The sequence below is a fragment of the Corapipo altera genome, unplaced genomic scaffold (genome assembly GCF_003945725.1).
Source record: "Corapipo altera isolate COAL_440 unplaced genomic scaffold, ASM394572v1 62, whole genome shotgun sequence".
Lineage (NCBI taxonomy): Eukaryota > Metazoa > Chordata > Aves > Passeriformes > Pipridae > Corapipo > Corapipo altera.
The window spans coordinates 1,981,587-2,006,877 of NW_020884894.1; the positions used below are offsets into that span (position 1 = coordinate 1,981,587).

The window sequence follows — 25,291 nt, forward strand, 5'->3', positions numbered from 1 at the left end:
GGGCCCAGGCGGCGGCCCCCGGGGGCGGCGAGGCCTGGCGGTGCCCGCGGCTGTGCGGGTTGTTGGCGCTCTCGAGCGGCAGGAAGTCGGGCGGGGGGTCGGCGCGGGGGGCGCGGTACATGCCGGGCGGGGAGGCCGGGCCGGCCGCGGCGGGGGCGCTCTGCTGCTGCTGCTGCTGCTGCTGCTGCTGCTGTTGCTGCTGCTGCTGCTCCTGCTGCTGCTGCTGCTGCTGCTGGAAGTAGAGGTTGCGGACCCCCTGCGTGGTCTCCCAGATCTGCATCCACAGGCGGTTCGAGGGGCCGAGCTGCTCTGGCTGGAACCAGGCTATCCGGGGATCCATCAAACGGGGACCCACCCCGGCTGCTCCGCTCCCCGCGCCGCGCCGGCCGCCGCCGCCGAGACCCTGTCAGCGGGTCCCAGCGCTAATGGCGGCTCCTATGGAAGGGCAGCTCCGCGCCTGCCTGCTCGCTGCTGCCGCCGTCGCTCCACAGCCCCCGCCCCTCCTGGCGAGCGCGGCGAGGCGGGGCCGGGCCGGGACAGCCGCCGGCACGCGGGGCCGCGCGCAGCTCGGGGGGCGGCGGCGGCGCCCCGGCCGCTCCTCCGGCACCGCCGGGAGCGGAGCCCAGCCCGGCCCGGGGCCCGGCCCGGAGCCCAGCCCGGGGCTCCTCTCTCGGCACGGCCGGTGCGCGGCGGCCCCGCGGGGCAACAGCCGCTCTCGGGCGGCCGAGCCCTTGCACCGGCCCCACCGCTGCCAAACCCGCCGGGCACAGGGACAGGCGGACCCGCACCGGCGTCACCCCGACAGCCGCCGCTGCTCTCCCCTAAAACTCTTCTGAGGGTGGTCACAGATACTTCTGGCTCTTCCTGCCTTTCATTCAACTCCAAAGCAGAGGCAAAGGCAGCCTTAGGTACAGCCCTGCCTGCAGATGGAAAAACACACCACACACGACGCCCCGAACAGCAACACGGAGTAGCACCAGTTCTTGTCAATTTCAGTTTTATTTTTAGTGTTTTCGTACTACAGCCTTAAAACATCTTTAATATCGGCTACAAAGCTTCCAGCACGCTGCATGGAGGGCCTGGTGCTTCTTCCTCCAGTTTCAGAATTGCATGAGAGAGGATTTCTCTTTAGGAAGCTGGAGGTGGAGGTTTTGGAATTAAAAAGTCACATTCCAATTCCGAGCGTCCCACGAAGTTTGCAAAGAAGAAGACTTAGCACCACTTCCTGGTGACAACCAAAGACTGAAGTTTTGGCTTCTCCCCACCATCCCAGAGCAGTACATTTTTGTCCTCAACTCTCCTCTATTCTGTCACGGCATGTCTGATCTGCATTGCCCAAGAGAAAACCAACCACAGCAAGCTGTGGTTGAAATTTGAGGTTTAAGTTGACAAACTTAATTGCTTTGAAAATTAGGATTTTTACCTAAACCTACTACCAAAAGCCAAGTGGAAGCTGGTAAGACTTTAACACATCTTGGAAATGGGGAAAGCCCACTATTGAATAACCCTATTTTCCAAACCCTATATTCTTCAGTTATTCTGAAAATTATAAGCATAGCAGGAAAAGATAAAGAAAAAGGTCTATCCTGATGTTTCCTGCATATCAAAGATGCAAATAAAAAGGTTTGAATTCATAAACTTTTAATGCAACGGAGAAAAGCATAAGTCAAATAAAGGCTTTTGGTATCCTTAAGGAGATAACAGTAACAGAAGAAAAAACTGGTTTGTTTTCTTTACTTTTTTAATAAAGTTAATTCTGCAAAACCCCATGATTTGGTCTGCACTCGCAGCACATAAATACAAACAAGTTTTATTATAAGACTGAGGTTTATTAATTTACAGGATTCCTCCGTAGCAACCCTAGTCCCAAGCAAATATAGCCAGGACATGACACAGGTACCACAAATCCTTTAGATAAGGAAGTATACCCGGGCAGGGGGGCATAAAAAACAAACAAAACCCACACTTAATTATGGAGTGTTTTGTTTAATCAACACTCTGAATTTAACTCTTTTACTTACTTAAAAGAGAACTTGCCAGAAAAGGTTATTCAGAAACATCATGCATTTACTGGCTGAATCAGCCGTTCTTCCGTTAAATTCTGGAAGTGCTTTTCACTCTCCATTTGAAGGGGAGGGGAGGAGGAAAGAGGCCAATGCAATATTCCTTAAAAGTTCTAAAAAAATTCATATGTCAGAGGAGAGAGAAAACAATCCTTGATGGGACAGGAACACAAAACTGGAGAAGGTTTACTGAAAAGCCAGTGCATCTTGAAGTGCTGGTACATGATCTATGTGAGCACCTCACAACCCCAGGGCTGCATCAGGACTCTCCCTGTGTTGAGAACACGTAGCAGCCACGACCGTTCCAACTGCATATGGATTGTTACAGTAGGATCTTAGTTCACTTCCCAAGCTGTTTGATTTAAGCCCATAATGTAGCAGTAATGCAAGTTCCTGAAACCCAGATCTGAGGGGGAAAAAAGGCATCTTACCATATCCTTTTGTGTGCAAGTCTCAAACTGTGTTTTATGTGGTCACTGAACTATGTCTGTATGTATGATAAAATGCCTCTCACAGAAACAAGAAACTTGCAAAAATAACACAGAAACAAAATTAAATTGAAGTGAATTGACTTTAACACCTCCTATTTTTCCCAGAAGGTACCAAAATTAACAGTTTGAATTTATTTGGAAATTAGACCAAAAAAACCCCAGCAGTCAAGTAAAACCTTCTTCAAACAGAAAGGCTCACCATTATTGTCAGCCCTGGTGGAAAAACTTCAAGTTCCTTAATCTGACCTGACTGTCAGGAGTTTTCAGGTTTTGCCAAATACCTTACTGTTATATATCTTAACAGCATGTCCAGCTCAAACTATATTTAGACTGTTTGCTCAAGTCACCTGTGCCAAAAAGAAACAATTACATTATTTTCAATTATCACTGCCTGAATTGGAATTTGCAACAGTAAGTGTAAGGCTAGATGTTTCTATCCAGTCCTCTGGAAATGCTTCTACTGAAAATCACTTACTAAGAAAACAGAACTTGAGTTTGTAGGCATTTTTGGTTGGGTTTTTTTTATGTTAATATTCCACAAGATATGCATTTCATTCATAACATTTAAACTACAAACAAAGTTTAAATTAATTTGTTTTCCAACACAGTTCTTCTTTTGTAATTTTATTGTGCTCTCATTTTTTATATATTTTTCTCTTAAAATACAAACATAAAACCAAGCCAAGTAGTACTGGTTGAAGTTATTCTTGTTCTTCTAAGATGACAATCCTTAAAAAACCCACATACTATGCAAAACAATACCTTCAACACACACCATAACCCCCAAATAGTTCAGCTATTGACTCTGCTGTGGTATACAGCCATCTTCTGAATGTCAAGGCATGATGTATAAAAAAAGTACTTCAAAAAAAATGCTCATTTAAATCTTGCCACTTGTTTCTTTTTGTAGAGAGTAAAAATAAAACCACACAGCAATGATAACTCCTTCTCTACACAGCTGGGGATGCAACATTTTGCAGGCTGCAGAAACCAAAGCAGCAGCAAATGCCAGGGTCCCACTGCTTCTGAACAGGGCAGGGGGCCCCCAACCCCCTTCACACTCGATACCACAGACCGATGTAAATTCAGCACCTACTTTGGTATTGCATCTCAAGACTCAGATTCTGTTGTGTCAGTGTCAGACAGGGAGACAAATAAAGCAGCAATCCAAGCTTTCCAAGGATTGCAGTTTTTAACTGAAGTACAGACAGATGACGCCTTAGGGATCAGAACAAGCAAACAAATTCAGATACCTGTTTTGATACCAGTCTTATCTGTGTGATTACATGAACTGATGAAGATCACTTACATCTATTTAGCATCTATTTACTTATGCTGCACACTGCCTAGATCACTCCAATTTCTGCCACCCTTTAAGTATCCTCAAGATCTGTCTTTCCCTTTGGAGGCTGTCAAGGATCTTGCCTTCATCTGAGGCCTACCCTAAACCTATTAAAATAAACCTGTGTCAAAGAGTGCCCAAAATATTTAATTTGCACATCATCACTTCTGCTGCTGCCTTAATTTTCCGTAATTGCATCAGAACAGCTTTCATAGCCCTAACCTTACAGTTTAGCTCTTCTGTACCTATATACCTCATCTGGCTTTAGGTCATGATCTGACACTTCTTTAAATCACTGATAACTTGCTTGTCTTCCACAGATGCAAGTCTTCAGAAGTTATCCATGTCTTTCTATTATTTCCATCTTGTCCCGATGTGCTCTCTAAATTAACATACAAATTTTTTGCCTCTCACTCAGACACTGAACTGGCAGCTGGGCAGATGATAGAGTAAGATTTTTCCCATTCAGAGAAATAAAAATACGAACAGAGAAAAACAAAATACGCAGTTGGCTTAATATTATTAGATAACTACAGTATCTTAGAAACCCCAAAGGAAGATGGAGGCTCCATTTTGCCATGGGCCACCGGTAAGGGCAATAGACCTTGGCAAAGATCTTACAACATGGGATATTAGGAAATCACACCTAATGTTAGCAATGTTAGCAATTAATGTTAGCAATGGAGTACAAAAACACCTCCCAAGAGCTCCAGCTCACCTCTCTATCACCCAAACATACCTGGTGAGATGGAGACAGGGCCACCAGCTTGTCAGTGTTTCATGCTCTCAGCCAAACAGGCCCGCTGAAGTGCTCTGGTTTCCTCAGATGGAACAGGTGAAGGGACTGTTTTAGGGTTTGTATGTCAGGGGTTTAGTACAAACTTGCAAGAAAACAAAATGCTTTCCCATGTCCTCATTTCTCTTTCAGCTATTAGCTTGAAATGGCATGTGTACCAGAAGATAGAAGCAAGTATTTTCAGCACTAAAAATCATACACTTCTGCAAGCAATATGGTTCATCCTATGCACCTAGGACACAATATTTAAGACATTCAACTGATCAGTGCATAGCAAAAAAATAATCTATGCATTCCTACTGTCAGAATAGTGTAAGATCTAAATGTCAGTTTGTTTTTTCACTTGAAGGAAAAAAACATGGTCTGATAGATTGTATTAAGAAAACAATTTTTTGTAGTGGATGCCCTATCTTCTATATATTTTTCTGCAACTTTCAGATTTGTATTTGAAGATGAAATGTTTCTTCTCATTATTAAACTAAAAGAAAACCCCTAAACAGAAAATAACATACTCTATTTTTCCAACAGTCTCCAGGAACCAGATTCGAACTGCTACACTTGGTGTAAAATGCAAAGTCCTACACTTGGGACAGAATTATCCCTTGAAACAGAGCAGGCTCCTGATTGAATGACCAAAGAGCAGCTTTGGAGAGTTGGACCAAAGGGTCTTAGAGGACAGTAAGTTGAAGAGAAGTCAGCAGTGCACCCTTGCAGTGATGACAGCTAACAAATAACAGGCTCTATTGGCAGCAGCATGGCCAGCAGGTTAAGAAAACCGATGACTTCCCTCTATTTAGCACTTATGAGATCACATTTGAAGAAGTATGTTCAGTTTTGGGCCCCTCAGTACAAGGCACAGTAGAGCAGGTCAAGCAGAAGGCCATTAAGATGGTTAGAGGGTCAGAACTCTAGCTAGTACAAGGAAGGGCTAAGGGAGCTGGTTGTATTTGGCCTGGAGTAGAGGGGAATTCAATTGCTGTTTTCAGCTAACAAGTGGGGGTTATGAGATGAAGCCAGATCTCTTCAAGGTGGCATGCAAAGGACAAGAGGTGCATTTTGCAGCAGGGGGAAGTCCTACAAGGCACAAAGGGGAAAAAGAAAAATAAGAATTTCAAGTGAGGGCAATCAAGCCCTGGAAAAGGCTGCCATAGTTGTGGGATTTCTATCCTGGAAGATGTTCAAGGCGTAACACAACCTTGTTTGACTCCAGAGACTACACTAAGAGACCTCCAAAGATCCTTACCAATCAAGATACTCCTTCAATTCAATGTAGCACCCAGAAACTGAGAGCAGAACATCCCACAAGAAAGTCCTTTAAGGGCTAAACAAATATTAATACCTTTCATCAGGTTAATATTATACTATCCTCAGCGTACAGCAAGTATAACTAACACCAGGATTAAAATCCACATACTGTGCAGTCTTACACCAAAAGCCACCTTTCCTCAGGTGTTACACTTCAGCCCTTTTCACTGCCTGCCCTGCCAAATCCCTGGATAACCTCTCGACCATGCTCCTCATGACTTCTCCTGGATTTCTCCAGGCCATGCTCAGTGACCCTGGAGCCCTCCCAGTTGCACACTCTCACTTGTTTGATTGGCAGGCATCACATCACACAGTTCATCAGACTCCTGCAAAGTCACAGCAGTGACAGGACTTCCAGGCTGTAGAGCTGCTTAAACTCATCTTTTACTTTCTCTTGCATTTGACAAAATACCATATGCCAGGATTTCATAAAGTCAGTCATTTGCAAGTTATCCAGTCAGTTCCCAAGTCTGCTTTCCAATCTTAGAGACTGAAATCTAACAAACTGAGCAAATTTGGTCTTTATAAGATCCGTGCTTAACACCATGGGCAAAATTTTGCCAAAAACTAGATGCCTGTGCTAAGACAGCACATTAAGAGAGAGGGGGAAAAAACCCTCCTACAACAAAATACTTTGGTGTTTGGTTGTGTTTTGGTTTCTTTTTTCTTGAAAAATATGTATGATAGAATCTCATTCAAAGAAATAAAACCACAGTTCTTGATATATGGAAGTTTACATACAATCTTCATGAATTGGTGACATTTTTTGAAAATAACAGCTTAAAAATCTCCATCGCAAATATTTCTAAAAGGTATTTTAAGCAATTATTAATTTACTTTAGGTAATACCTCAATATAAAAAATGCTTTTTATTCGGCTTATTACTTCCTTGAATTCACATTCATCCTGATGTAGAATTACGAGGAAGAATGTAAATTAAGAGACTTGATTTTCAGAAATATCAATCGAAATAAAGTAAAACCAGGGAGCTGCATCTAAAAGTGTAGGATCTGCTTACACAGATTTCCACAGCAAAAAGATATCATAAATGAATCTGAAACAGTTTTCTCCTAATGAAATAACAGAACCAAGTGCTGACAGGAATCTACACACTTGTCACAAACTTCTCTTGGGAAGCTTGCCATAAGTGCCCGTGCAACAGGTAAGGAACAGGTAAGAGCAAACAGCAAATAAGAACATTCTGCCACTGCTCGGTTCCCTTAAATACATCTTAAGCTTTTCAATTTTTTTTCTTGATCTGGCACATAACTGAGAATATTCCCCAAATTACCTTTTCATGCAATTATAGTTTTCTGCCAGGGTACATGAAGATTTCTAAACAATGACAGTGATGCTATGTACCACCAGGGCTGCAGGAGCACCTTCTTATCACTCCAACAATCTCAGAGTATGCTACGGGTCTTTTTGTGCTGGTGTGACTTTCATATTGCATCAACCCAAGTGTATAAAAATACTGAACATTACAAAATGTAGTATTAACATCAAAGCAAAACTGCTCTGCTCAGTAAATTTTAGAAGTTCAAAATGGTTATATTTTTTGAAAACATTACTCAATAAGGGAAACCTTAAAAGTTCCTCGATGTTTCAAGTTGGAGTTTTCCCTAGTGTCTCCTGATATGCAATGAATCTTCTCAAATTCATCCTCACATTGTCAAAAACACGCAGTTGATCTGTACTACATTGTCCTTTGCCTTCTTTTCGCATCTGTAAAACCAAAAAAAAAGTACATGCTTTACTAATGCAGAGGTTTCTCCTATTAGATCAGTTCAAGTTTACTGTAATTCTATATATAGGTCTTCTGTCAGGATATGCTACCTATGGTTTTTGAGAACTCCGAGGTGCTCATGTGCACATGTGGAGCTAGTCAATTTACTATAATACATTGCTGCCTAAAACTAGGTTATTGGTATGATATTTCACTCAAATATCTGAAACCTACACTTCTTTTCTGCAGCTTTTTATATGGAAAATCTTGTACATCTAACCACACAACTGAAGCACCATCAGGTATGTATTTTGTGTGTATAGTGCTTAGCTTTTAGACTATGACAGTCACTCCTCAGGCTTCATCTGATCAAAGAAACAATAGGTGGAAGGTCATTCCCTAAGACAAGGAGGTACCTAAAATTACAGTTTAGAATGCTGGCCTTGTTGTTCTTGAAAACACAGAACACGTGATCTGTTTTAACTAACCAACAGCAGAACAAAAGCATCCACCTGCAACTACAAGAAGTAAAAAACAAAAGATGTCAATGTAACTTCAGAAGAGACTTCTCTCCCACTAATGTAGCTGCATTCCTCCAGAGACACCTGAAGGATTTTTTTGCAAGTGTTTCAGAACAATGTAGTGATTTGGACATCAATAATACTGATGGTGTAATGCAGATGTTGCAATGGAGGTGCTGTGGTATCACCTTGACAGTTCCATGAACTGTGTATTTGCTTTCCTCTAAAGTGGAATATCAGAAAATCACATCTTTTTTTGCCATCTTATGAAGTTATAAAATACTGCTTAATTACTTCTTCTAGGAGTCCAAATCTCAAAGCTTTAATGCACATTGTGTGTTGAGACCCTGAGCTGGCTGCACTTGATGCCTACCCTTGTTCTGAACACTGGCTGAAATTCCTTCAGTGTTGGAAGCAACTTGATCTGCACCGCCGCCTTTTCCGCTTCTTTACCATCTGCAAATACATCAAAAAGTGCATCCAAGGCTTCCCCTGCTACCACAAGAGAAGATTCCTTCATAGCAACTTCGAGAAGAAATTTTCCAATCATCTGAAACAAGAAAAATTGATTTTTCCAACAAGGGAAAACTGAAAGAAATATCAAAATTCATACAGGTTTGCAATGCAAAGTTTGCTTTTTCACCTTTAGTGTTTCAGCTGTATCTTGTCCTTTTGCCAAGACGCTGCCAGAAATTCCAAGGATGCTCACTACGTTCACTCTAACACTGGCATTGCTGCTGTGAATACCAGCTTCACATAAAGCCAACAGCTGCTCAGGAGTCATACACTGCACAACAAGAGGAAGGGAGGGAAAGAAGGAAGACATTCACACTTTCATGGAAATTTTCCACTGTGACCTTTAGCTACTCTGCTTTTCCAGAACACAGGGAAATTTATAATAGAGAAATTAAGAGCCCATGATTATGAAAACTACATGAATTCTGAAAATGTAATTACCAAGAAAACTGTCAAATTCTCCCTTTCAATTTAAGGTGTTTCTTCCAGAACATAACTAACAATGTCATGAAAGTGAAGGAAAAGTTCTAAGCCCAAAGCTATTTTCACAAATTTACCTTGTTCAATAGCTGCTTCCACCTCATTATAACTTACAGCACAGAAGCTCTCACTTTTCAGTTTAAAGCCAGAAAGGACCAGCAGACCATCTAGTATTATGTCTTGTATAACAAAATGCTTCATTCTTGTATTTAGCTCACTAATTCATGTCCAACCAAGATTCTAGAAGGACAACCAGCTTCAACTAGGTGACATCAAGAAATAAAGAATGCGCATTTCTAGGTGCTAATTTACTAAATATTTGTCATTATACCCATCTCCTAAAGATACTACCTGGATTTTCTTGTTTTGAAATACCTTTCATTTGTTTACACCTTAAGAGATAAACAAACCACTATTACTGTAAGGTCCATGAAAAACACTAAGAGTTGATGCTATTAAATCTGTTCTGTCAGTGTCTGCTTCTACTACTTTGCATTTCATTTAAATAATTTTGTTTCAAAAACTTTCCAGCCCAATCTCACCCAAATTTGAACCTAGCAGAGCATTTGAGTTTGAAAGCTTTTACCTGGGAGATGTTCTTTGATGCCATTGTTTGTAGGAGAGCCCTCAAAGCACTGGTTACGGCTTCCAAGAATTCAGTGTCTGCAAGGAGTTCTGTCAAAGAATTGAACCCAGAGCCAAAAGTTAAACAGTAAGATGAGGGACACAGGAAGCAAACAAATACAAATGCCTTAATCCCTTAATTGTTCCTCCAGGTACTACCACAACAGGAAAAGCTAGATTTTCAGAGTAGTCTCTATAGGTTGTAACCATAGTGATTTGTTTGAATTCAGTATTAACTGCATCTGCAGGTTAGACCACAGCTGGTCCTCATTTTCAGGCACATCCCTGGTTGAGACACTTGTGTGACCCAAGGTATGGTACAAACCACTGTCATCAGAATGGCAGCTTGAAAACTGGTATAACATGGAGACCATAATATAGGAACTGAGAAAACTACAGAAGCTGACTGTGTATTTTACCTCCTTTCTTCTGCCTTCTTGAGCAAGCTTTTTAGACACCCAGAACACTGGACTCTTTCCAATTCATATAAAGAGCATGTTTTCCGGTGGTTTAATAACATTTCAGGAATGTATGACTCAAACACTGCATTACTCTCATAACTATGAACTCATCAATATCAGCCATCACCTTCAATGAATGTTCTGTGTTTCTTCAGGCCTTTTATTTTCCTTTAATGTGTTTTTGTTTTCTGGACCACTCCAGATGCAGAACTTTTCAATTCATGTATATCTTCTCCCTTCTCATGTAAGCAACTAGATCTTTATGCCTCTTTTTCACCCTGTAAACCACAGGATTCCTTCTAACCACATGCTGGTATTTTATCAACTCTATCTGGCAGTATCCATTACATAGCATTTAACCATTAAAAAATGGGCCCAGGCCATTAAATCAATTTTATTAGCACCATCTGTCCTCAGCTTACAACTTCTCCAGTTGATCTGAGAACTTTCTGACTATTGCAAAGCTTAACAGGTAGACTCAAAATCTTGGAAGTTGTCTCTTCGAGCATGAGACAAGTATTTTATGTGAACATCCTTGCGTATGTCTTCATATGTATTTTCATTTCTGCATTTTAGTTTTTCAAGAACTGTACTCTCAGTAATAATGTTTTCATAGACTGATCACATGCTTTTAGAGGCATTGAGAAAAAAGTGTGTTTTGCAGGCAGATGCATTTTCAAGCATTAATGCCCACGTCATTCTATACACTACAGCAAAGAACTACAAAGGCTGTATCTGTGGCTACAAAGGGAGACATTTGAAGGAAGGGAAGGAAACTGAGCTTCTCGATCTTCTAAGAAACAAGAAATGACAAAGCCACACATATGCTCAACTTCAACAGATTCGTCTTAGGGAAAACGTTTTCTGACAAATTTGAGAATTGGCAGGCTTTTCCAGTCTCTAAGAATATCTCTTCTTTTTTGAAAAGCCATCACCACTTACCTTAAAACAAAAACAGATTATCAGAATAGTCTGCATGAAGCCCAGCCTGTCAGGGACCCAGATCATCAGGGAACCACATCATCAGTTTGGAACCAGCTGGGGTTTCCTTGCCTTTTTTTTTTTTTTTTTAAAGCTTCTCTCATGTCAGTAACAGAGAGATCACAGTGTAAATGGTCCAACAGGATTACTGAAATGATGCTGATCTCATGTACAGGATTACAGGAAGTAGCTGGAAGTGCTAACTGCTGCATAGAACATCCAATAACAGTGATACGAGTAGATGTATGGGGAAACCTTCACAGTATCTCTGTGAAATAATGCACCTTGGAGGAACTACAGTGGATACATTCTAGTGTTTACCAGGATACATCACAGAATCAATGAGGCTGGAAAAAACCTACGAGATCATCGAATCCAACCTATGACTGAATATCACCCTGTCAACTGGACCACGGCACTCAGTGCCACATCCAGTCTTTCCTTAAACACTTCCATGGACAGTGACTCCACCACCTCCCTGGGCAGTGCATTCCAATTCTAAATATATTAAATATATATATATGATATTCTAAAATAGTATGAAATTTATTACCTTCTCCACTGAAATCAAACCAGAACCAGAACAGGAAGTGGAGCAGCTTTAATATTTAGTCACAAAAACTTTGCACATTTTCTTACTACAAATATCTTTTCAATAAAGCTATGCCATCATAAGCATAAAGCATGTCCTGGAGATAAGGTGGCTGCTCTCTTTCCTACTGTAACAACCATGTACTTTTTTTTTTTTTTTGCAACAAATGCCTTTGCCATAATTTCATAAGATTCCTAGAAAAAAATTACATGAAAGACTGTGCTAGACATCCTCTTTTTAACATCTCTTTAGGCAAGCTAGTCAGCATATTTAAAAAGAAAATGCCCTATCTTCTTCATGGCTTGTGTGATTGATGAAGAACTATTATCCCAAATATGATCAAGCAAACAGTTCTGGTCTCAGCAAGGCAGGATTCACGCACTAAGTGATTTTTTGTGTGGACCCAGATGTAAAGCAGATTCTTGCATTAAGAGCAGACTTGCTCAAGGTGCAGTTTGCATAAACACGTTATCAGGATATACTGTTTTGCCAGCACATATCCAGCAGTCAGTATCCTTATACTGAAAGACCAAAGAAATACAGTTAGTAATAAAATGGCACTAGAACTATCTTATATCTATATGATCAGCAAAGGGGGTCAGCAAGTCCCCTCTACTAAACATCTTACCTGTTTTAGAAAAGATCAAGTGTGAGAGATGCTGTGCAAGGGACTGAAGTGCTGAAGCTCCTCCAAGACAACCCACATCTGACACTAACAAAATGCTATGAAGACATGTTAAAGCTCTACACTGCACTGCATTCAGTCTGAAACAAATAAACAAAAAAAGCATTTAGCAGATCTCTTTGAAAAAACATGTCGAAATATAAAGAAGAATCTTCAATTAATTAAGGCTGTGATCTGGTGTGCAGTTTACAAAAGCATTTTTATCTCTTTATTCAAAATCCTATATCAGATCTGCCAGTATCCAGATCTTGACAGAAACCCAAAGATGGAAAATCCTTCTTAGAGTTCTAAGACAACTGAATATACATGAAAAATAGTAAGAGAGACAATGAAATTCCTACTTTTTAATTAATGGTTTCCAAGACGGATTGTGCAAACAGATGTCTAGAGCAACACTGTTCGGAAAAGCAGTTTTTTCAAGAATCTGAGGAGGGGAAAAAGAAATGTTTAGCAATAAAGCCTTTATTTTTTTATTTTTTGTTATAGTGTGTTTGGAAGGAAGACTGAAATTTTATCTTGATTTAAACAGATACTTCAAACTATGTATTTCAAAGTTTTCCAGGCAACAAGTGTCTCACCTGCTAATAACATCAGAATTTTGCTCAATCACTCAAATGGTGCAATTATACCCTGAGTTTAGCACAGCATATTTAAGGTATCCGACTCTACTGAACAACAGGTGATTTTCTAGGTTTCTGCCATTCTTTCTTATTTGGTTCTTTCTTCTTACAGATTCCACTACAGAATTTTCAGATAGCTGCAAGCATAGAAGGCCTTGCCATGAAATTCCTGTTATTAAGTACAAAAAGCCTTCAAAGTTTTCATCTTGCACCTTGATGTCTTGGGTTGGAATTCCGCAACGCTGCTGAACCAGCACAGTAACAATTCAAATAACAAACTCCATCTTTACAACCCCAAATAAAAATGAGCAAAACAACTCTGAAACAAAAACACCTAAGCTCCTGTCAGTGTCAAATACTGTACTTCAGACACTTTGTATAAGACAGGGTAAGAGGAACTTGCACTTCTTCAGTGCTGACTGTTGCCATTCACACATGTTACTTCCACCTCATTTAGTTAATATAGAAATCTGGCAGTCATGCTTCGTCAAGATTTCCTCTCTTTTTGCAGGTACTCTTTTTCATGTCCAAATCAAGGAATAACAACCTTTGTATTTTGGGGAAAAAAACCCCAAATTAAAAGAAACTCCACCAGCTTTCTGAAACACATGGTTCTTCTATTCCAACTTACATTAATTATTTAGGTCAAGACAGCTCACGCAATGATGCACCATCTCTAGGCCAAAAAGAGTGAAGCTAAACTCATTAAAAAAATATTCCTTTCCTCCAAGTGGACTGGGATAATTTCCTTGCCTAACCTGGGATACAAAGCAGGAATTAGGGGAAGACTCTGCCATGTGTTGGAAATAAAATAGAAGACACTACCTTCTTTGGAATGAGGTTGTTCAGAAACGCTGAGTGAACCTCATCAGAGAGGCACAGGGGTGTCATCAGCAGCCCCCCTCCCTCATTGTATGAGTTTTCCATGAACAAGTCACTTTCATCACTGCTGGAGAGTTCTTCCCACTCATCATCAGAGGGATCTGAGAACACAAGACAACACAAGACTTGTAAATGTAACAGCCCTCACACAAAATGTATCCTACTTCTCAGTTGTACTCAACTCCACCTCTTAGTTTAGGAATCTTTAAGCTCTTGGGCTCTATGAACTCCTCACAAATCAAGTGCCACTAAGCCACAGTTCTAAATATTTTATTAAAAAAATATTTTATATTCACTCAGGCAACAAGTATTCTCAGGAGACAGGTTCTTCATACACGGGTACTTTAATCTCTGATATTAACAATGGGTCACTTTATCAAAAAGGGTATGGAAGAAACTTCATAGAGATTTACTAAGATTTTAACTTGGATTGCACCACTTCACTTTTTGAGGTAGATTCAAGCATGTGAAAACACTGGTTTAACTTAAACTGACTGCAGTTAGTAAAAAAGTTAAGACAACTGTTTCCTCTAGCAATACTGAAGCCACAGACAGATGTCCTCTGCCTGGGCAGTAACCAGGCTGGATGAAGATGTTACTGTCTCCACAGCAACACCACTTGAAAGGAAACGATGACAGCAAAACAAGCCAAAGCAAGCTAAATAAACTCTGACAGTCATTTCAGGCAACATATTTTAAGTAAGTTAAGCTAGGTTTATAGTCTTAAACCTGAACTAGATTTATTCTTACAGATCTGCTAGTAGAGTAAGTCATGTAAGGGCAAGCACACATGGAGAGAGGAGTTGAGGTCGTATTACCTACAGGCTACTGCAAAGTGAATAACCTGTCCACAGCTAAAGGCAGTCTTGGCCTAACAAGCACAAGCTCAGTTCATCATTTATATTTAAACTGATATATCTATGTCCACAGGGTTCACACAGATTTATCTAAAGTTGCTTTAAACCTGGTTACATTTTAACTGGTGTTTACCCAAGTCCTAAGTCTACAAGTTGGACTGATTCTCCTCTCTAGAAGATGAAAGCTCTGCCTGTGTATATAGGTCAGGATATTTAACTGATGAAAAATATCAGATTCGCCCCCAAATAATTTTGTCTGACAATGCAGATTCTGCTGAGATGTAGTAGGTACTGTAGTAACTACAGTAACAGCCACACCACTTCTGTGGCAAAAGGCAAAGTCACTTAAAATACAGCAAGAAAGATCTACATTAATGCTTTTCACCTGTACTGTGCAGAAATTAAGAATGTATTTGAAGGTCATGGCTATTGTTTATCTGATGCAAAGTAACTCATCAAGCTGCAGCAACTTGACCACACAGGCATCTTCTGTTACTTATGGTAATCTCCAATTAATTCTGCAGCCATAATATGCTGGTGTTAACAGCCTTTGCATGAGAAAACGGTTGTCTTTTATTCTTTACCAGGCCACAGCAGCAAGACACATGAAAACAAAGCAGACATCCCCTGAAGTCCCTTGCCTCTTGCAGAAAAGTTCCATGTGAATCTTTTTAAAGCAAACAAAAATCTCCTTTGAAAAGTAAATTAAACGAGCTGACAATGCAACTCAGCAACAACAAAGACAGCAGTGACCAGGGCAGAGCGGGAATTGGGATCTAGAACATTGGCCTGTAACTACAATCAGGTTTCTTGTAATGTTGTGGGAAACACAGAGGCATTTCCAATGGCAATCCCATCTTAACTAGCACTGGTAACCTCTGAACTACAGACTGGACAGCAGTGCTGGAGTCTCTTGGCTTCCTGCCCATGTCCCCATCAAGGGGAGAGCACTCTGCTTCTCCCAAACGCCAGCCAGTGCTCAGTAAAACACATCTCTTGCCAGCCTGGTTATTTCCCTCAGCTCTGTAGCAAGCCAAGTGTTTGTATGAACTCAGCATAATGGCTAAAGCTATTTTAGTCCTCAAATAACTTGAAAATTAAATGAACAGCTGCTTCTGGATTCCTCTTAATTTCTACAGCCTATGTTTCTGTCTGCCCATGAATGGGTAAAGCACTGCAGTGAAATACAACACAATCAACCTTACATTACACTGAGTGAATGGCAGAATACGCAGCTTATCCACGAGAGAGTTTCCAATTAAAGGGGAAAGCTTATGAATTACAGCTCATTAGATGAGAAACACAGTAATGAAAGGAGTTTCATACACTAGGTACAGAATTTCCTTGTGCTATAAGAGAAAAAAAAAAATCACCATTGGGAATAACTGGGTATTACTGTGGATTTTCTTAGAACCTTAAAGTTTTACTCAGTTATCTCCTAGAAAATCACTTCTGCATCAGGATAAAACTTTAACAGCAACAGAAGTCTTCAGGTGTTGGAGGGTTTAGGGGATTAATTTTGTTTGGTTATTGGCATTTTTAAATAGAATTTGATAATCTCTCATTTGTTTTCCTGAAGATTAGGAGAAAAGCTATCAAACCTGAGTATCAGAGTTCCTAAAAGTTATAGAATATCTACTTCCTACTCCCCTCCAAACAACAGCCTTTCTTCCTCCTCAAAAAAGCTCATAAAGGCAGAACTCTGAAAGCCTAAATCTACATTGTTGCCAGAGTTGCAAGCAAAAGCTGTATCTACTCCTAATTTTGCAACACTTCTAGTATCAACACTAAATCAAAGCTACAAGATTTATCTGCTTTTAAAAAAATCAATGGCCCCATCCTGCAATAAGATTCACACACATACTGTATCAGAAGAACACTCAAACCACACTCTTAACTGAACAAAGATTTTGCTGTAACACTTCAGGAAACATCTCTTTGCCACAAGTGCTTTTTTGTTTGTAATTAAATGTTGGCAAATAGTAGTACCATGCAAAAAAAACATTTAAGTCTCATAAATAACTTAAATGAAAAAAAACACTTGAAATAGTAATAGAAATTACAATCTAATCTGCCCCCCAGATGAGGATATCAGGGACAATACGCCTGTGTGTATTTGCCTTTAAAAGCAAGATGACTAAATGTGAGCTGTTCAAAAACAAAACACACCACAACACTTGCAATGAAAGAGATTCCTACAAACCTTCCCTGCAGCACATATTAACAATGATTTCCAGAGCAGTCTGCTGAGCCGTCAGTAAAGCTGTCACTTCTTTCAGTTCCCACTTATCAGACTAAAAAATAAAAACACGAACCAAATTTGATTTTGTAAAACGACATTTAAGTGCAACTTAAATTACCCAAGCTGTCAGCTAAAAATATAGTCCAGTCATTTTCTCTTCTCATTCTACACCAAAACTCAAAAAAAACCCCACAAAACCAAGAGGCGTAAGCTACAACATTTCTGTTGGATGTTTCAGAGCAAATTTTATCTTCAGGAAATGCCACCTGCACTAAAGCTGTAAGAGAAACAGTTATCTAAAGCCCTAACAGAAACATGTATTCCTGTTACCCTTTTCCCATACACAACAGTGCATGCATCTGTAAACCTCTGAGCCACCTCCACTCATGACTGAACGGTTACAAATCTCACTTGCTGTAAAGAGAAATCAAAATTCCTGCAGTAGCTGCAGGTAGAAGCGTCAGGTAAGCCTACACCTTCCACTGGAGCAAAACCATGGAAATGCACCTTCCTGATGTGCTGTGCAATTTGGTCACATTGGAACAAGTTGTGCTGAAATTTTCCATGCTCATCTTTGAGGTTTTAGCTAAAATAGCCAAGCTGTTTGGGAACCAGTATTAGTAACACCCATAGGTCATTTCCTCTGGCCAGTGCTGAGTCAAGACTAGTCCAACGCTCAGCCAAAAACACCAGGCCCAACAGCCAGCCAGAAACACTTACTGGAAGTAAATCTGAAACATCATTTTCTCTCCTGAGTTTTCCTTTTGGTATTTCTTCCATGTTATCATCTTCACTCAAAACACAGTTGTCCACCACATCACTCATGTCTTCCTCTGTTTCTGCTTCCACATCAAGTTTTAACCTGTTTTTTTCAGCTTCATTCATACGAATAATTGTTTCACCAGCATCTATTGCTAATGATTCTGAGAAAATCTTCAGGATTGCATTAACCATGCTTCCCAGGCTGCCTGGTGGAATGGTATCCTTGATATTCCAAATGGTGCCTAAATATGAGATAACCAAAATATGAAAATTACTAAAGTACTCAATTCTCTGTAATAGCCATTGTAAGAACACAGCCTGTGTTACTTAAAATATGCAGTGATTACATTCAGTACAAATGCTGAAGTCTTTGCTCTACAGATTTGTATTTTTTTCTGTTTAGCATTTCATATACTCATCTGTAATAACTATGTTATGCCTACATCTTAACCTCAAGTAAATTTCAGCACATAAATAATTACAGAATATTTATGTGGCCTGGCCTTGGTGTTACTTTGTACCTGATAACAAAATCACATGAGAGAACCATTTTCTAAGGATTGTTGATATTAATTTATTACACTCCAGTATCAAAAATCACCACAGTTAAGCATTTCAGGCAGCAAGAAGAATGCAAGGTAGAGAATCTGAGTTAAAAATCTACACCTATTAAGACCAAAACTACTCCTGTACCACTTATTATTGACTTATTTCGCTGTTGAAAATCAAAAGAGCAGCTAAAATGGTTTATCACCCTGATCAGGGACTGAATTTAGAGTCAAGCATTTAAGGCAGTTTCAAAACCAGTTGTAAATATCTGTTTGCTGTTCCAAAAGGCAGATACAACCTCATGAACCATCTGCATAGGCTTTGACAATCAGATGTAGAGACTTCAGTAGAGAAGACTAAGCTCTCTGTCCTTCCCATCCCCTTTACCTGCCCGTGCTCCCCATCACAGAGCAGTGAACACCCTCGAGCACTGTACCTGCTATCAGTGTTCTCAGAAGGATGTGCTTCATTGTGCTCTCTGGACACAACATCACTGTTTCCAACACTTGTTGTGCAGAAGCATTAAATGAAGAAAGAAGGTCTGGATTATCTTCTGTCACTGTCTGCAAGCAGTTTGCTACACCAAACAATAAGAACAAACATAATTAACAAACCCAACAGTAGCTTTCACTCTCCTAATGAAAAAGTATTTTTACTGCAAGCTGGAGTAATGAAACGTCAACAGGAAAAAAAAAATTTCATGCAGCATAATGTTGTAATGGTACAACACTCTCTCACAATCTGTGTTTTAGATTAAAAGACACTCTATGGCAAACCTGTACACAAAACAGATGAGGACAATAACACATCAAACATGGAATTGGCTGTAGTAATTTCAGCTACTCAAAAATAGATTTCTCCTTTCTATACTGGGTAGTGACAACATAAAAATGCTGGGACCACACACACCTGTATGACCATTATAAGACTACAATAACAAACTACTACTAATAAAAACACACTGAAAGTGACAGGAGTTGTTTGGGGTTTTTTTAGAGGGACTATGTCCTTTGGTCAACAAATTAAACCCTCCATTACCAAAACCTGCAAACAAAACTAAAAACACAGCCCCCCTCTAGAGCCTTCTTTCCACAAAATTTTTCCTCCCATGTAACCACCAATAAGTCATTCTCCTTTGGACTGAAAACAAGCACAACAGGTACAAACTTCTGAATTATGTGCTGTTCAAAAATTAATTTGAAATTTTATATTCAGTGCAAAGCTCAGCAATGCTAAGGCAGGTGCATTATGCAATGCCTGTAACATCAATGTTACATTTATATAGTAAAGAAAAAAAAAGTATCTTTAAGTCCTTATCTTCTCTTTTTACCACTTACCTACTGAAATAGCCAGATCCACATTTGTGGAAAATTTCTTCATGTAATGTAACACAGCCTCCAGACACCCTTCTTTATTGAATATGTACACAGCAGTATTGTTGCATTCACTATTGTATGAAAAAGATTAATTAAAACACTTTTCCCAGGAAAAAAAAATAGTGTAAAAACATTTTAAGTACCCCATATTCACTATTACTCACAGTTGTAAGAATTATGCATTAGTCAAAGAGCTATTCTTCATGACTGAGGTTATGATCAACTCTAGATAAATATGTTGAAAGAGAAACTGCAAAATCCTGGACACAGTTGGCTTCTGCCAGCTGCTTCCTCACACCCAGTGTTTGGGAGTTTATTTGGGAGACTAAATACAGATGTGTCCAGCCAGAGAGTGAAAGGCAGCTGCAGGCTACAAGCCAGCCCAAGGCTTTCTGCAGCCATAGAAAACTTCACCCACAAACCCAGTGACCAGAGCTGCTGCCTCTTGCATCAATATTTATTCACTCCATAAAATGACTGCTCTTATCATTCAGATATGCATTTACTTTAATTACCTAACAGTGGGATCTGTGTTTCTTCAAGTTTTCCACAGCTATTCCCTTTTTTAAACTAATATATTGATACAAGACTAATTCAAACTAAAAAAGCATGGGACCTAACCAGCTACAAGGATCTTCAAGTATTTACTTTTGGAAATATTATGTCTCAGCACCAATGCCAGCCCCAACTTTATCAGTACCAAACTTAGCAATGAAGTCAGTAGTTCATTGCCACAAAGTTCAAAATACAGGGGCGATTTATGTCACACTTAATGATTATAGCTCCTGTTCCAAAGCAGTGACTACAAAAGCCAAAAAAAAAAAATGAACACAACATTGTTGAGTCAGAGTCACAAAGGGTCATGTATTCTGTGCAAGGTGCTGAGCAAGCAGCTTCTCTACTGTTCTAGACTCCAATCTCTAAAAAAAAAAAAAAAATCCCAATTTAGAAATAAGGCCTCGAGCCAGCAGCCATACCACACAGACAGGCACAGAGGCAACTCCACTGAAACACTGTACAACACTAAAGAAAATTTGGTATGCACCAAGGTGTATAACGATGTGGAGCTGCTAAAACATGAAGAGAAACAACACAAAATTAAAGAAAAACTTTCAGAATAAGTTTGTATCACTTCAGTGTTCATAGTCATTTCTGTATTAAGTGTTGCCATTTGTCTTCCTTCACCTGGTGTTTCCAATTTAAACTATTAATTGAACAATTCAAATTATTTCTCACATAATTAAGTAGATTTGTATCAGTGTCTCAGTAACTAAGGGATAATTGGTCCAAATATTTAATATTAGCTTTTGGGATAACCTGTAGAGGGAGGAAGTAGTATAAGAAGTCCTCATATTCCCAGAGCACCGGAGTTCACAGATCAGAATTTAATTTTCTCCATCTCTCATCACACAGTAAGGATCTAAAGGAACTGCATGCAAGACATCACAACCCAAACTGCATCTCAGACTGTGACAGAACATGTCCAGAACACAAAATCAGAACTCAGGATGAACAACCAATAGAAAAAAAATTTGTCACTCTCCTAACATTAATGACCAACTTAAATGGACTTTCAGAATCCTTAATTTAAAAAAGTAATTTATGGCAGAAGATAAACCTGTATTTCAGATCAGATTAGGGCTCACCATTATTAAAGGAAAGCACACGAAGGAGCAACACAATCAGAAATCAGAATCAGCAACTGGATACATCTTCCCATGTCAGGACAGTCATTTCTTTTCTGCCTCAATCACCAGGCTGCTTTTCAGAAATAATTTAATTTAGCTCTTTTAAAAGCCCTGGATTTACACAGCACTTACCATATATTCCACAGCAAATTAATAGCTTCATTGGCTATGTCTTCAATATAGTTTTTGTTTGTCTTTCTGCATTTCTTTGGAGAGAGCTGGTTGGCTGTGTCTTCAATATAGTTTTTGTTTGTCTCTCTGCATTTCTTTGGAGAGAGTTGGTTAGCATCTAGCTGAGTGCTACACTACAACAAAACAAGAGAACCAGGGTTGGGAAACAAGCCACAGTGTTTATTACCAGAAAACCTGACTAGTTTCCTATTCTCTAAGAAAATTTACCTAGAATGGAATTGAATCACTGGTAACTTCTCTCTTGTAGAAAGACTCTTATACTACTCCCTTTGCATTCAGTAGTTTGTAGAAGCATTTTTTAATTAAAAAAAAAAAACAACTTGACAGTTTTAGAACCCTAAGTGCTGTTTCTTACTAATAGTCTGTATGTAATTGCCAACAGTTCTTTCTAATCACAAAGATTAATTCAGCTAATATCTTGCTATGCTTTACAATAATGCTATTACTCAATTTAAAATGGGGAAGAAACATACAGAAAACTATGGTATTGTTCAAGGCTGCTCATACAAAGACAGCAGGTGACAGAATTCAATGCAATTTCCAAACTGCACTGCAACACCTGGACCAAACAAAGAATAGGTATTCAGTACAAGTTATCCTACAGTACCCAGCTGTAAACCCAAGCTTTCATTTAGATAAAACTGCTCACCAAAAAAACCTCACTAGAATAATGTTGCAACATAAATGTTGGACCTGGATTTTGACTGACACAATAAACTGGTCCTGACTGAAGCTCCAGACCCAAAATCTCCAGACCTTTCATGCAAAAATCATCCCAGGGTGCAAGCATCACCACAGACCAAAATTATCTGGTCAGGAAACAGAAGCTAGTGGTGTGAAATCTCTGGAATAATTTTTGTACCATTAAATCTATTGAAAATCCTTTTAAAAGATCTTTCAAATATCTTAATAATAGCTAAAAAAATTAAACTATTTTTGTAAGTGGGATAATTCAATGGATAGATCAGTTTTAAAATCAGAATAAACACACCTCTTTCAGAAGTGCAACAAGGGGTGTCATAATGTCATTTTTCACCATGTCATCACAGACTTCAAATCCTCCACAAGCGCTTAGATTTCTGGGGAAAACAAAAAAAATAATGCTTTGGATCAGATACAATACTTTCCAGGAATGTTTAAAAAAAACCCATGTATTCTATATTCTCGCTTAAAGGTTTTAATACTTTTTGTTTTAAAATCAATTTGCTCAATCAGTAACTTTAGTCTTCTATCTCCCTAACACAAAAGAATAACTTTAGTGGTAGGAAACGAATATTTTCACTGACTTGTCAAGCGTAACAAGAAGTCTTATGGGTACTAAAACATCAAGACACAAAATGCCATATGAACTGCATTCAAGTTCTCTATATTTCTTCATACAGCCATATATTTCCAGCATAAAGCCTGCTGCTGGCATTAGAGTCTCATGGAGCAAGAAAAGCCCCTCTCTTGCAGACTTCGGCTGATGTGGGTGTACCTACTGAGGCCGGAGTTAAAGCAAGACAGGCTGGTGTTCAAGTTCGTGGCTGTCAACAACAAAACCCTACTGTTTTCTCTCCTGTTCCAGGATTACCCCATTCCAGCTGCTTACCGGAGAGCACCTGCAGCTGTTTCCCGAACAGCTAAGCTGTGATCCATCAGCAACGGCCCCAGACACCGCACAACGTCCCTCTGCAGGAAGGCTGGGATGACGTGCTTCTGCTGCAACAGCTTGGAAATACTGGCACAGGCATACTCTCTCACTTCAGCACTGGGATGCTGCAGCTGGGGAGACACAAACAGGGCAGATCGGGCTGCGGGAAAAGGTAGCTGGAAGTTTTACTGATCCTGAATGGAAGCAAGAGCTTTTAGCTTCCATGAACCTTTACAAATCTTTGCCTGGGTTATGTGTGTTAACTATATGACTAGATAAATACTATTCTGGGTGTTTAACAAGAGAGCCACAGTCCAGACACAGATTTGACACTAGTTGGCACTGGTGAGACCCCATATCTACATTCAACTACCATGTATTTAAAAGAAAAAGGGACAAATGGGGGGGGATACAAAACACATGCCACCATAAAGAAAAACAGAAGAATCAAAAAATAATAATAAAAAATATAGCCTTTAGATTAAAAGTATCTGCTTAACAAGAAGAAGCAAGTGTTCTCTACATCCATATGATGCTGACTTGTGCTGTAACAGGGTTTTAGGTGAGATATAAGAATTGCAGATCATAAAAATAATAGAACAGCAGAAGTGTATATCCTGGAAGGTGACAGCTTGTTGAAAATCTAACAGAAAATGTAAACATCTGATGAAGAGCAGAGCAGAAGAGTGGTACATCACATTCTACCTCACTGACACTGACAGAATCCCTCAGCTCATCCTCACCTGAGCCTTTATATACTTTCTCTCTCTCTCAATTTTAAGACTAAACAGGTCAGTCCAGAAGAGTAACCAAGCAGTGATTTGTTCAATGAGTTCAGTTCGATAAAGTGAACAGTGGGGACTCAATTACTTGAGGGGAAAACAGATTTTTGCTTCTGATTCTAAAGTCACGTGTGCAGGAGGAGGTTTCCATCCCTTTTCATCTGCAATGCTTAACTCAGAACCAGGACTGCGGCCTAAAAGTGGCCAAATCCAGCCTTTTTTCCGCATTTTCCATCAGTTAACCCTCACGGACTCATCGCTCTGGCCACCTGTAGAACTCTCTAGCCGCGGGAGGGGGGGGTGTCGACAAACCCAAGCACCGCAGGAGCTGCCTCCCAGCCCCTCCCGGGCCGAGGCGCTGCCTCCCGCCCGCCGCAGAAGGCGAGACCGGGGCCGCGGGTCCCGGCGCTGCCGGTGCCGCCCCGCCGAGCCGCGGGCGCAGCCGTGACGCCGGGAGAGCGACGGGCGGCGAGAGGGAGGGAGGGGCGGGCGGCGGCCCCGCCGGGCTGCTCGGCTTCTCCCCGCCGGGGGGGGGGGGGCGGCTCCGCGCCCGGCTCCGCGCCCGACACCGCCGGGGGCGAGCCCAGACCTCTCCCCCCACACCCGCCGCCCGGAGAGAGGGTCGCGCCCCCCCGCCCGCACCTTGTCCAGCAGCTCCGCCGCCGGCTCCTCCTCGGGGCCGGGCTCGCCTTGCCGTGGCTGCCCGGTGCCGGCGGGGCCGAGGGCCGGCCGGCGGAACCGCCGCGCTCGGCTCTTGCCCATGGCGGCGCCCACGTGTGCGGCCCCGCGCAGGCGCTGCCCCCGCCCCGCCCGCAGCCGGCGGGGCCTCACGGGCACGGCCCAGCACGGCCCCCACCCCGAAACGGCACCGTCCCGCTCCTGCCTGGGCATGCTCTGCGTGTTTCCCCGGGCCAACAACTCAATAAACGCCACATGAAACAGTTTCCTCCAAGAGCACTTACAGAGGCAGGATTGACCTGTAGGGTGGAAACCTGGCAGGGGGTTTCTCTCTGATGTAGTTCTTATAATCTAAGATACTGACATCAAATACAGGAAATGTTGGTCCGGTATGAAAGTTAAGACTTCAGCTACAAATTTTCTTTTAAGTTCTTCTGCGTTCGCTGG

At 40.8% G+C, this 25,291-nt stretch overlaps 2 protein-coding genes across 4 annotated transcripts in view; both read right to left on the reverse strand.

Annotated features, from left to right (window-relative positions):
* TENT4B (terminal nucleotidyltransferase 4B) overlaps nt 1-475 on the reverse strand; it is a 42,714-nt gene extending 42,239 nt beyond the window's left edge. Inside the window, 3 exon segments of the mRNA XM_027646792.1 lie at nt 9-153; nt 156-235; nt 237-475. Coding sequence (XP_027502593.1) covers nt 9-153; nt 156-235; nt 237-340 — 329 coding nt within the window. The 5' untranslated portion in view covers nt 341-475.
* Nucleotides 476-980: 505 nt separating this feature from the next.
* Nucleotides 981-25,291, reverse strand: HEATR3 (HEAT repeat containing 3). Of its 3 annotated transcripts, XM_027646784.1 has the most exons (16): nt 24,809-24,928; nt 23,343-23,515; nt 22,743-22,830; nt 21,816-21,864; nt 21,692-21,755; nt 19,833-19,942; nt 18,932-19,072; nt 17,905-18,188; nt 17,146-17,236; nt 14,029-14,186; nt 12,925-13,007; nt 12,527-12,663; nt 9,827-9,915; nt 8,888-9,031; nt 8,618-8,794; nt 981-7,722 (listed from the first exon to the last, which is right to left on the reverse strand). In XM_027646784.1, the coding sequence occupies exons 1-16, from the start codon at nt 24,926-24,928 to the stop codon at nt 7,603-7,605; spliced, it is 2,028 nt and encodes a 675-aa protein (XP_027502585.1). In that variant the 3' UTR covers nt 981-7,602. The 3 variants fall into 3 exon arrangements, with proteins under 3 accessions (XP_027502585.1, XP_027502584.1, XP_027502586.1); XM_027646783.1 differs by having other exon boundaries at nt 21,692-21,864; XM_027646785.1 differs by lacking the exon at nt 24,809-24,928 and adding an exon at nt 25,129-25,291 and having other exon boundaries at nt 7,603-7,722; nt 21,692-21,864.

Excerpts from the sequence above, each read along its gene's own strand:
- HEATR3 (XM_027646783.1), bottom strand. The coding sequence starts at position 24,928 with ATGGGCAAGAGCCGAGCGCGGCGGTTCCGCCGGCCGGCCCTCGGCCCC. Across the intron at positions 9,916-12,526 it reads CTTGATCTTTTCTAAAACAG|AACTCCTTGCAGACACTGAA; the intron begins GTAAGATGTTTA and ends ATTCTTTGACAG. Across the intron at positions 9,032-9,826 it reads CATCAAAGAACATCTCCCAG|TGTATGACTCCTGAGCAGCT; the intron begins GTAAAAGCTTTC and ends CTTGTTGTGCAG.